The sequence below is a fragment of the Oncorhynchus gorbuscha genome, linkage group LG09 (assembly GCF_021184085.1).
Source record: "Oncorhynchus gorbuscha isolate QuinsamMale2020 ecotype Even-year linkage group LG09, OgorEven_v1.0, whole genome shotgun sequence".
In the NCBI taxonomy this organism is placed as follows: domain Eukaryota; kingdom Metazoa; phylum Chordata; class Actinopteri; order Salmoniformes; family Salmonidae; genus Oncorhynchus; species Oncorhynchus gorbuscha.
The window spans coordinates 28962151-28975161 of NC_060181.1; the positions used below are offsets into that span (position 1 = coordinate 28962151).

The following is a 13011-nucleotide window of genomic DNA, read 5'->3' on the forward strand; positions in this document are numbered from 1 at the left end:
TGGCTTCCGGTTTAAGCGAGCAGTGTGTCAAGAAAAACCTCCCTCTGCAACTGGATCCTGGACTTCCTGACAGGCCGCCCTCAGGTGGTAAGGGTAGGCAACAACACATCTGCCACACTGATCCTCAACACTGGGGCCCCTCAGGGGTGTGTACTTAGTCCCCTCCTGTACTCCCTGTTCACCCATGACTGCGTGGCCAAGCACGACTCCAACACCATCATTAAGTTTGCTGACGACACAACAGTGGTAGGCCTGATCACCGACAACGGTGAGACAGCCTATAGGGAGGAGATTAGAGAACTGGCAGTGTGGTGCCAGGACAACAACCTCTCCCTCAATGTGAGCAAGACTAAGGAGCTGATCCCATTAACATCGACGGGGCTGTAGTGGAGCGGGTCGAGAGTTTCAAGTTCCTTGGTGTCCACATCACCAACGACCTATCATGGTCCAAACACACCACACACCAAGACAGTTGTGAAGAGGGCACGACAAAACCTTTTCCCCCTCAGGAGACTGAAAAGATTTGGCATGGGTCCCCAGATCCTCAAAAAGTTATACAGCTGCACCAACAAGAGCATCTTGACCGGTTGCATCACCGCCTGGTATGGAAACTGATTTCGGCATCTGACCGTCAGGCGCTACAAAGGGTAGTGCGTACGGCCCAGTACATCACCGGGGCCAAGCCTCCTGCCATCCGGGACCTATATAATAGGCGGTCAGCCCATAAAATTGTCAGAGACTCCAGTCACCTGAGTCATAGCGGTACCGGAGCGTCAAATAATAATAATACTAATAATAATAATAATAATAATAATAATAATAATAATAATAATAATATATGCCATTTAGCAGACGCTTTTATCCAAAGCGACTTACAGTCATGTGTGCATACATTCTAGTCTAGGACTAAAAGGCTCCTTAACAGCTTCTACCCCCTAGCCAAAAGACTGCTGAACAATTAATCAAATGGACACCGGACTATTTACATTGATACCCCCCCCCCCCCCCCCATTTATTTTGTACACTGCTGCTACTTGTTGTTTATTACCTATGCATATTCACTTCACCTTGACCGACATGTACAGATGACCTCAACTAACCTGTTCTTCCGCACACTGACTCGGTACCCTCTGTATATAGCCTCGTTATGTTATTGTGTTACTTTTTATTATTTGTTATTTTTTACTGTATGGGCACTTCTGATTTTGGTAGTATTTCCCGGGACTCTCGGCATAAATATAAATGATTCCCGGTATTGAAACTTTGTAGATTTCCTGGAAAATATGAATCCCTAATACACACCCACACACACATTGACATGGACACACCAGCCAGATCGCTCAAGATCCACTGCGAAATTCGACGTCCATGCAGGTAAGCAGGACATTAGTAGATTACTTCAAAACGGGCCACTAGGGGCAATGGTGACTACTATTACCGTACAGTAGGTTTGGGGTTTGCTAGGGCATTGTGGACGGGGCTGTCGGAAGCCGTAAACTGTGAGCTCCGGCTCCGAGGGTCGCTGGGTTCAATCCCAGTGCTAAGCCCCCTTTTTTTATTTTGGGAGGTTTCAACCAATCCAAACATGAACCTTTAACTTAACCATTCGGAAGGAATGCTTAAACGTAACCATGGAGATGTTTTTGTTAAAACATGTTATTTAGTTGACCTGAACCACTTTCTGTGGTACACAAGAATGTGCGTGTATCTGTGTGCGTGTATCTGTGTGCGTGTATCTGTGTGCGTGTATCTGTGTGCGTGTGTTAATATGTTGTCATTGCTGCTCTCTGATTCCACTTACTGACTCTGTGCTGCCCTTAACACTCCTTCAACACACACACACACACACAGCACAGCGCATTTACATCTAGCCTACTTCCATACTATACTATACAACAGCCATGATCGTTATGTGCTGGAGACAAGTCTTCTATCATGCATCGTTATGTACATAGTATGCGACCATAGGCTGCATCTTCATGTATGTCACAGTCTCTCTTTCTCTGTTGTGTGTTGTTCTCCCTGTTAAGGCTTTAGAGCTGTGCTTGTGCTTGTGTGTGTAGTATATGAGTGTGTGTGTGGTTGAAGTTCCATCTATGTCCACTCTGTGTCGCTGTGGGAAGCATGTCTAGGGCACACTTGGCATAGGAGACCTGTTCCTCAGGGGGCCAAGACTGTGACCTATAACAACAACAGAGCTGAATCTGACCTGAAAGGCATTCTACTAACAAACTCTACTGCAAAGTTCTCTCTGTTTGAAAGAGCAACTGAGCAAACAGACTTTCCCTCCGCAATTGTTTTTGTCAGCAGACAGTTTGCTTTGCATCACTTCAATACGGTACACACAAATGAAGCCTTCGTAAGCAAATCGAACAAAACCCTTCGTATGTCTTTCAGGCTCCAATGGTGTAAGCCGACGCATCACGTGGGGGATTCTGACAGTCCGCACACAGGTGAGAATAAGTGCCATCAGAGACACTCATCTATACACGGCTCTGGGTACCTTCTGTATAGTTAACAATGTCATACTGATCTCCTAGAAACTGACTGGGAATACAGAGAGCTAGAGAGTTACGTTTAAGTGCTATGTTTTCTGTGAGTTGTCCATGTAATCTCCAGCTCTATCTCCCTCCAGCCCAGGCCAGTATCAGAAGGCAGGGGAGGGTATGAGAATGGTGTCTATGCCCTGAAGCCCAGCAGCATGTCAGGTAACACTTTTAAAATACATTGAAGTATTCATCTACTCTGTAGGAACAATCTTTTTGGGGGGGCGCATGTCACAGCACAGAATGCCTCACTGGTCTGGGTCAAAATCTGTGTCTGTGTGTGTGTGGGGGGGGGGGGGGGGGGTTGTTTACTGCATTAAATTGAAAAGAATGTCCTCATCATCAGGGCTTTTGACCCAGGCGAGTGTGGCATGCTGTGCTGTGCTGTGCTGTGCTGTGCTGTGCTGTGCTGTGCTGTGCTGTGCTGTGCTGTGCTGTGCTGTGCTGTGCTGTGCTGTGCTGTGCTGTGCTGTGCTGTGCTGTGCTGTGACGCTCACAAAAAGAGACTGTTTCTAGGTAGAATGTATGCACACATGACTGTAAGTCGCTTTGGATAAAAGCGTCTGCTAAATGGCATATAAAAATGCTTTCTGCTTCTCGTTTCTAGAGCAAGGAGACAAATGCACCACCCCCCGCTGGAAACATGAGGCCATGCAAAATGGTACAGTTCTATACCTCCCTCTCAACTATTCTAGCTGTCTATGTATCTACATCAGTGTTGGCTGCTGAGGGGAGGACAGGCTTGTGGTAATAGCTGGAACAGATCAATGGAATGGCATCAAACACATGTGTTTGATACCATTCCACTCCTTCTGCTCCAACCATTACCACAAGCCTGTCCTCCCCAATTAAGGTGCCACCAACCTCCTGTGATCTACATAGTACAGTTACAGTCCTCCCTGTCATTCTATCTCTCTACATAGTTCTGTCCCTCCTCCTCATACTTCATACTTCTCTATTCTATACTGTCTGTCTGGGTTGTGGGGTTATAGTAAAGTCTTAATTGGGGGTAGTTGAACAACAGTGAAGAAACACTGCACTAAAGGGTGCTCTCAGAATATATTTTGTCATTAGGAGAATGACATGTACTATTGAAAGGTTTCTGACCCTATTGAACTCGATTTCATCTAATATATGTGCATGTCATACGGTTGAGGTAGAAGGAACAGTCAGAACAGTCAGTGACATTCTAAACCACTGTATAGCAGCTCACATATGAATTAGAGATCCAATCATTAAATCATTTCCCCATTTCAGATGCACCTTGATCTTCCCTTTCATTCGCGGAAAGCTGTGTGTATGTGTGTGTGTGTGTGTGTGTGTGTGTGTGTGTGTGTGTGTGTGTGTGTGTGTGTGTGTGTGTGTGTGTGTGTGTGTGTGTGTGTGTGTGTGTGTGTGTGTGTGTGTGTGTGTGTGTGTGTGTGTGTGTGTGTGTGTGTGTGTGTGTGTGTGTGTGTCTGTCCGCTGGCCTTACTGATAGAGATCTGAACTAAATAGTCATGTCTGCGTGGGAGAGAGATAGCGTCATGCCAGCTGGGTACTCTCTGTGTCTGTGTTTTATTCATGTGGAAATGTCCAGGCTGAATATGGAAACAGACAGGGTTTGGTTGGGTCCTCTCTGTCACTGTTTAAAGAGGAGAAGCTCTTCTGCACACTGCGCTTGCAAAGTGTTAAATATATATTTTCTGTGCCAACGTTTCAGCCTCACAGCCTTAGGCAGAGCCATGAATGTTAGATGTTTGTTACTGTTACCTGGCAGAGGATCCGTGTGCAGTGATGAGGTCAAAGGCATTCACGTGTCACTCCTTTTGCCATGGGTAACATAGAGGGCTGCTTCTGTATTGTTGCCGGGTAAAGTAGTATAATTGTGTGGTTTTCTCTTCTACAAAAATAATTTTACCCTAAGGCTGATAGTGTGCTATTTGATGAACCCATTCATTCTATTTCATGAACCCATTCAACCCCCCCCCCACACACACACACACTCCCCTCTTTTAGTGCTCCATTTTTAGGTTCCGTTTTGAATAATTCAGTTCTCTGTCTCTCATCCAGATGGATGTGGGACACAACATGCTGTCTGTCCGGTAGCTCTCACTGAAACCTTTTGAATGTCTGTCCATCTTTGAGAGAGAGAGAGAGAGAGAGAGAGAGAGAGAGAGAGAGAGAGAGAGAGAGAGAGAACATATTTGTTTCCTTACCCCTTATCTATGGATGAGAAAAGACATCATTCCATGTTTTGGTTACCTGGCCACTGTCACCGTACGCTAACCTTAGCGCTTTTGTCCAAATATCTGTTCAAAACAACGTACCAGATAATAGCATATTTTACATTTCTTGGTGACATTATTGAGCTACACAATCAGTTTCCGACATGTTAGGTGATTTGGACCTGAATAGCAGTATTGACTACTAGCATCTGCTTGTCATTAACTATGACACCATTGCCTGAGATTCACCAAACACCATAATTCCTTTTCTGAGTAGGCTTCCCCTGTGAGCAGGTCGATAATGTGTAGACATTTCCCACTGAAAAGGTATCTAGTAGTAGGTATAACTCTGAACATGATCCGGCAGCACTGTGCACTGTTGTGGCACAAATTACTTCATGGATTACCAACAATGGAACTTCTAATTATCAAACTAGCTACCAATATTAACGGAAGTGTAAAGAATATATGTTAAATTTAGTACCAGAAAATATAGGTGTCATTAGCAGAAACCCCCCAGGAAAAGACCATTTTCTTGTTATTGTTAACACACTTGACACCTTGTGAGCTAATATAGTGATAAACCTAATAGACTTAGTCACTCTCACTTTGGGGTGAACATTGGAGTGTTCATTGAGAATCATTGAGGCTCTCCCAACGGTTTGCCTCGGCTCACCCCGGCCTTGTGAGGGGAAGGTTGCCCGGGGCCTGGTGTTAGCCTAGTGTCCTCCTTAGGTAACACGGTGTTGGACGGGGACATCTGGCTCAGGATAACACGTCACACCAGGCCCTATCCTTGCAAGACTGAAGCCTGCCATCTGAAAATTGTTGTTGACCAGCTTTGAACCCTCTGAGACCTCAAGTGATCGATCAGGGAGGGAATATATTAGCGAAAAACCTGCTTCGCTATCCAGTATCGACAGGTGCTGAGGAACGTCTCTCCCTGGTACTGTTATACCCATATCCATAGATCCGCTGACCTTTCTGTGAGACCTCAGAAATACAACAGAAATGGCATAATTCATGGTTATCCTTGAGTGTATTAACGCATGGGAACAACGGTCACCTCACCTCTGTGGATCAGTTAACGGTTCAACCCTGGCATTATCACTGGCAATGCCTGGGTCTGGAGGAACAATCACACTTGCTCCAAAAAAGATCCCAATCTTTGGGTGAGTTTTGAGTAGATATTAGTGTTTATGTTTAGAGGGAGATATCATTTTTTCTAAAACAATATATATATATTTTTTTTATTCAGGAGAGATTTTATTTTTACTGAAAAAGAGTGATTTTATGCTGTTTATGAACAAATAGTATATCTACGGTGTGTGCATGGCATCTAAGATTGAAATGATGCCTTTGCAATACTATATTTGATTGTTGAACGACGGTTGCTGTGTTGGTGTTTGGGGTTTTAGCGGTAAGCAGCTCGAGCTCTTTGAAGGGTCTGTAGAGTCGATGGAGTCGTCAGAAGAGTGGATGCAAAAAACTCTGCTCTCTGAAACGTTTACTACTCAGTAACAGTTACTTAGTACCATTGAGATGTTCATTTCACGGTGGTGCAACCCAGTAGACCAAGTGAACAAATGAACGAACCTATTATTTGATCAGTCAATTAAGTAATTGAATCTTGAAGGATCTGTTTGAATTCATCACTATTGAAACATTGTGTTGAACAAATTCATTGAGTCAACATAGCTGAGCAATTTTTTTTAAGCGTTCTTTATCAACGCAATAACGTTGCATTAACGTTGTTAGTTGGTTGAATTTGCAAAAGTAATTAATGGACACAGCTTTCGTCTAATTTCAACCCAGATTTCAACCACAATTCAATAATAGGGTTTCAAGGTTTTGATTGAATTCATGTTTGATGGCAACTCAGGCAAACAAAACAGAATATAGATCAGACAACTTTTGTGTTTCTGTAAGAGTTATATAATTAATGATTATGTTGTATACTTGGCGATATTGGTCCAGAAAGTATGCAATCCCAAAGGAAAGTTGATCAATGTGAAGTGTGTTTATGGTCTGTTTCAATTCAGTGTAAAACTCGAATTCACTGTATGTTTTATGGTCACTTATCTTTTTTTGTGTATAATGTATTTAAACTGTGTCTAACGTCCTCTTTCTGTTTCTGTCTCTATATGTTGTCTACTGCGAGCAGCACCATATTACCAAGTCAAATAAATGATGATTATGTGTAAATGTACTTAGCGAATAAAGGTGATTCTGATAATAGTAGGGTTGTGTAACGCCCTCAAATGTCAGCTTAAAAACAATAATAATAATAATAATAATATATGCCATTTAGCAGACGCTTTTATCCAAAGCGACTTACAGTCATGTGTGCATACATTCTACGTATGGGTGGTCCCGGGAATTGAACCCACTACCCTGGCATTACAAGCGCCATGCTCTACCAACTGAGCTACTGAGCTCTAAAGCGATCGATTCCTCAGATGAAGAAATAGTTACACTTGATACAAATAACATGAACAAAAAAGACAGATGGGCAACAACACCCCAAACTGAGAAAAAATACCCTTATCTAGAACAGATTGCAGAGTATTGACTGGAGTTATATTGTCTGATAGAGGACTCGGGACAGCAACTGTCAAGCGTCTAAGAAACACGAATGAGATTAAGGGCCACGGAGGACTTCACCTCATGAAAAAGTTAAACTGGTATCAAGGGCCACTTTAGGAGCAGATTTGCCTCAAAGCGCCTTACTTTTAGCAGCTGTTATGTGTTGATTGTGTTGCAGTCTTAGCCACAGTCGTCTGAGCCCACTCCGGTGTTGTGTTACTGGTTACGATAGGATGGCTGGTCACGTGGATACATATTTTTAGAAGGGTATTTTTATGGATCCATTGGCTGCATCGGAAATGGCACCCTATTCCCCTAATGTGTCTGGTCAAATGTAGTGCACTAAAAAGGGAATAGGGTGTCATTTGGGACACCTCCACTGTGGTTAAGTGACTATAGTGTGCCTCTGTCTTTGTCTCGCAAACACACGTCTGTTCAGCATCTTCTTTGATTCATTATTTGATTGTTCAGAATCGCCTTATATGCGCTTTTACCTTTTGATTCATTAGTCTAGTAATGAAAATAAACAAATTGTTATTTTGTTTGTAAATATGTGTGCATTTATGTAATAATGAATCTAAACATATTTAAGGTTCAACACAAGGGATAATCAACCAGGGGCTATGCGTTCTCTGGAAAATTGTGAACAATGTAGAAGATGTGTTCCATGACCCGCTAGCAGAGTGGAACTTACCCTCCACAGAGTTGCATTATTTTCCAAAGAATGCATAGAGCCCCGAGTTGATTATCCCTTTTATACAATGTCTATAATTTAACACATTTAGAAATTTAGAAACGGTACAAATTTGTTCAACATCCACTGAAGTAGTTAGCAAGGTTACTAGATAGGTTCAATAGTTGCCTGGCTAACCAAACCCTCAGTCCTTTCTTGCTATTATGAAAATCAACAATGACAATAATATTTCATTTCGACTTCTGCTTTCAAAAGCAGCTCAAACAGAACATGTATGAATGAACTACAGCCATTGAATTATACCGTGCAAATATACTGTGTGTTATAGAGAATTATGCAACGGGTGGATCTAACCTTGGATGCTGATTAGTTAAAACCGCATACTTGGCTAGGCTGTGTCTATTCCATAAATTACCACCGGCTAAATCTATGACGTTTAAATGCCTATTTACTCTGTTCCATCTCACTGCGCAATCCACTGTCTCATCAGCCTAGCCAAGCGATTTCTTTTAGACTAGCATTTGGTTTTCAACAGTGGAGATTTGTATATAACTTGCTGTCTGACTTTCAATATTGAAATTCGATCTCCAGCTGTCCCATTGTAACAGGTTGGGACGAGACAGACAGACAGGCAGACAGCTTTTCTTAGCCAGTCGAACTCATGAATCAGCTGGCATAATTTTTATGGATATATATAAAGAAATGTCAATAGAAAACAGGTACAACTAAAACGAAATGCATCTAGTTTGCAGTCTTGCAGCTTCAGTTTGAAGTGATTGTGTTAACTGTGTTGTTGGCTAGTTACTCTGAACAACAGTGATCTGAAGAGAGAGCACATGTTCTATGCCAGGTGAAATCGTGCCTCATTAGCTCATTGTTATGGATGTATCCAAATAAATGTCACTAGAAAGCAGCTTAAACAAATGCAAATGCAGCTACTTTGCAGTTATTCTGGCTGCACTGTTTGATGTGACTGTAAGTTAGCCGTAGTTGGCTATCAAGCAAGGGATAAGAACGTTGCCAGCCAGTATGGCAATGGAACATTTAGAACAAACCACTGGGTCGCGTCCATAGATACAGAAAAAAAAATATTTAACAACCGAATTGATAGAACAAACAACTAGCCGGCTTAGGTAGCAACCTTAGATTTGTGTTGGATCTATATCTTGTGGAAGGATGAAATAGTATGAATAAATTCATCAAAATAAAGTTTTTATGAAAATATGTTAATAAGATTTATGTTAATAACAGATGTTAATAAAAATATGTTAATAACAGATTTTACTGTTACAGTTCATTTAAAGAAAATCAGTCAATTGAAATAAACTCATTAGTCCCTATTCTATGGAATTCACATTACTGGGAATACAGATATGCATCTGTTGGTCACAGATACCTTTAAAAAAAGGTTGGGGCGTGGATATAAAAAACAGTCAGTATCTGGTGTGACCATTTGCTTCATGCAGCGCTACACATCTCCTTCGCATAGAGTTGATCAGGTTGTGGCCTGTGGAATGTTGTCCCACTCCTCTTCAATGGCTGTGCGAAATTGCTGGATATTGGTGGGAACTGGAACATGCTGTCATACATGTCGGTCCAGAGCATGCCAAACATGATCAATGGCTGACATGTCTGGTGAGTATGCATTCTATGGAAGAACTGGGACATTTTCAGCTTCCAGGAATTGTGTACAGATCCTTGCGACAAGGGGCCATGCATTTTCACTCTGAAACATGAGCTGATGGCGGTGGATGAATGGCAATGGGCCTCAGGATCTCGTCACAGTATCTCTGTGCATTAAAATTGCCATCAATAAAATGCAATTGTGTTCGTTGTCCGTAGCTAACGCCTACCAATGCCATAACCCCACCACCACCATGGGGCACTCTGTTCACAACGTTGACATCAGAAAACTGCTCTCCCACACAACGCCATACACACTCTACCATCAGTTGAAACTGGGATTCATCCGTGAAGAGCACACTCTTCCAGCTTGCCAGTGGCCATCAAAGGAAATCAAAGGAAAATTCTGGCATAAATTAACCCTTTTGAATGAACTATTCTATTCTAGTCTGAAGTGAAGTCTAATTTTGACTTTAAATAGGCCTAAGAAGGCTAAACCCGATTATTCCAAGATTTGAACTGTAATGTGAATGATATTGTTGATCATCCGGATCTAATTGTCAAATTGAATTGACTCATCTGGTGCTAACCCTAACCCTAACAAACCAAACCTCTACCGAGACTGTCAGCTACTACTTATTCATACAGAAAAGTATTTCAGATGACTTTTCTTTTGTTATTTTGTTCTGTCTTAGTTTGTTGTTAACTTCCGCCAGCGGCACGGCACCACCATATGTGTGTGACTAGGTGGTGGTGGTGGTTGTTGAGACACATCACAGCCTTGAGTGCAAGGCTTTAATCTGCGAGAACATCACCATCTTGTTGCTGTCTGTCTGTTCCACTTCTAGGATTGACAGAGTCAGATTAGAAACCCCATGTCGTCATAAAGCTCCTGCCCCGTTCGGCTGAGAGGGCACCGTGTTTTGGGGTGGGGCCGGGCGAGGACGGGCGGGGCAGGTGCTAGATGTTGTACTGTAGGGGTGGGCCAAGGACTCAGTATATAAGACACATTCTACCAACATAGTCCCTACTTTCTCCGTACACATCTTTCTTATCATATCCATATCAATCATTTCATTATTAATTTACCCTACTTGAACTTAACGCTGAATGAATCACGCTTAGCGCTGAATTGATACGTAACATTGTCTCCAGTCTGCTTTTTTTCTTCTTTTTTTGTTGCCTTCGTCAGCCTTTTGTATGTGCCTACCTGCCTTCGGTGCAGCCGCTGGCCATCATGAACTACTGCATGCCTGACATATATGAGATGCCTCATGGCGTGGGCGGTGGCTACCCGATGCAGGCCGGTGGGGAGTACTGCATGTATGGAGGTCATGGTCCCGGGGGGTACGGGCACTGTGAGCCCCAAACCATGCACCAGATCCACCCTCCCTGCATGGAGCAGGCTTGGCCCCCCAGCCGGCCCTACACCTGCTCCTACCCAGGACCCAACCCTGTGTTCAAAAGTGAATACTGCACCATGGAAGTGCCTCTCAGCCACTACAACCACCAGCCCGACTACTATTCTGAGGGGAAGCCTGACTTCTCCCACATGCAGTGGATGCAAGAGGTTAACAAGAAAGGTATGGAATTGGGACTAGTGCTTATGGTAATACAAGCTGGAAGGAACTAGGGATAGTGTGATGGCATGACAAGCTGAAAGGTCGGGACTAACCCGGTGGTGTGATGGGGTGACAAGCTGAAAGGTAGGGACTAACCCGGTGGTGTGATGGGGTGACAAGCTGAAAGGTAGGGACTAACCCGGTGGTGTGATGGGGTGACAAGCTGAAAGGTCCTAACCCGGTGGTGTGATGGGGTGACAAGCTGAAAGGTAGGGACTAACCCGGTGGTGTGATGGGGTGACAAGCTGAAAGGTAGGGACTAACCCGGTGGTGTGATGGGGTGACAAGCTGAAAGGTAGGGACTAACCCGGTGGTGTGATGGGGTGACAAGCTGAAAGGGACTAACCCGACAAGGTGGTGTGATGGGGTGACAAGCTGAAAGGTAGGGACTAACCCGGTGGTGTGATGGGGTGACAAGCTGAAAGGTAGGGACTAACCCGGTGGTGTGATGGGGTGACAAGCTGAAAGGTAGGGACTAACCCGGTGGTGTGATGGGGTGACAAGCTGAAAGGTAGGGACTAACCCGGTGGTGTGATGGGGTGACAAGCTGAAAGGTAGGGACTAACTGAAAGATAGGGACCGGTGGTGTGATGGGGTGACAAGCTGAAAGGTAGGGACTAACCCGGTGGTGTGATGGGGTGACAAGCTGAAAGGTAGGGACTAACCCGGTGGTGGTGGTGACAAGCTGATGGGACTGATGGGGTGACAAGCTGAAAGGTAGGGACTAACCCGGTGATGGGGTGACAAGCTGAAAGGTGGGGACTAACCCGATGGCTGAAAGGTAGGGACTAACCCGGTGGTGTGATGGGGTGACAAGCTAACCCGGTGGTGTGATGGGGTGACAAGCTGAAAGGTAGGGACTAACCCGGTGGTGTGATGGGGTGACAAGCTGAAAGGTAGGGACTAACCCGGTGGTGTGATGGGGTGACAAGCTGAAAGGTAGGGACTAACCCGGTGGTGTGATGGGGTGACAAGCTGAAAGGTAGGGACTAACCCGGTGGTGTGATGGGGTGACAAGCTGAAAGGTAGGGACTAACCCGGTGGTGTGATGGGGTGACAAGCTGAAAGGTGGGACTAACCCGGGGTGATGGGGTGACAAGCTGAAAGGTAGGGACTAACCCGGTGGTGTGATGGGGTGACAAGCTGAAAGGTAGGGACTAACCCGGTGGTGTGATGGGGTGACAAGCTGAAAGGTAGGGAACCCGGTGGTGTGATGGGGTGACAAGCTGAAAGGTAGGGACTAACCCGGGTGTGATGGGGTGACAAGCTGAAAGGTAGGGACTAACCCGGTGGTGTGATGGGGTGACAAGCTGAAAGGTAGGGACTAACCCGGTGGTGTGATGGGGTGACAAGCTGAAAGGTAGGGACTAACCCGGTGGTGTGATGGGGTGACAAGCTGAAAGGTAGGGACTAACCCGGTGGTGTGATGGGGTGACAAGCTGAAAGGTAGGGACTAACCCGTGGTGTGATGGGGTGACAAGCTGAAAGGTAGGGACTAACCCGGTGGTGTGATGGGGTGACAAGCTGAAAGGTAGGGACTAACCCGGTGGTGTGATGGGGTGACAAGCTGAAAGGTAGGGACTAACCCGGTGGTGTGATGGGGTGACAAGCTGAAAGGTAGGGACTAACCCGGTGGTGTGATGGGGTGACAAGCTGAAAGGTAGGGACTAACCCGGTGGTGTGATGGGGTGACAAGCTGAAAGGTAGGGACTAACCCGGTGGTGTGATGGGGT

The 13011-nt window shown here is 44.7% G+C and overlaps 1 protein-coding gene across 11 annotated transcripts in view; it reads left to right on the plus strand.

Moving 5' to 3' along the window:
- LOC124043359 (thyroid hormone receptor beta-like) overlaps positions 1-13011 on the plus strand; it is a 127254-nt gene that overhangs the window by 94893 nt on the left and 19350 nt on the right. For 4 of the 11 annotated variants that reach the window (XM_046361894.1, XM_046361899.1, XM_046361900.1 and 1 more), the window contains exons 2-5: positions 2398-2453; positions 2636-2708; positions 3154-3207; positions 10849-11239. In XM_046361894.1, the coding sequence (XP_046217850.1) occupies positions 3190-3207; positions 10849-11239 (409 nt within the window). In that variant the 5' untranslated portion in view covers positions 2398-2453; positions 2636-2708; positions 3154-3189. The remainder of the gene's footprint in view (positions 1-2397; positions 2454-2635; positions 2709-3153; positions 3208-10848; positions 11240-13011) is intronic. The other 7 variants (XM_046361901.1, XM_046361903.1, XM_046361904.1 and 4 more) reach the window with 3 other exon arrangements.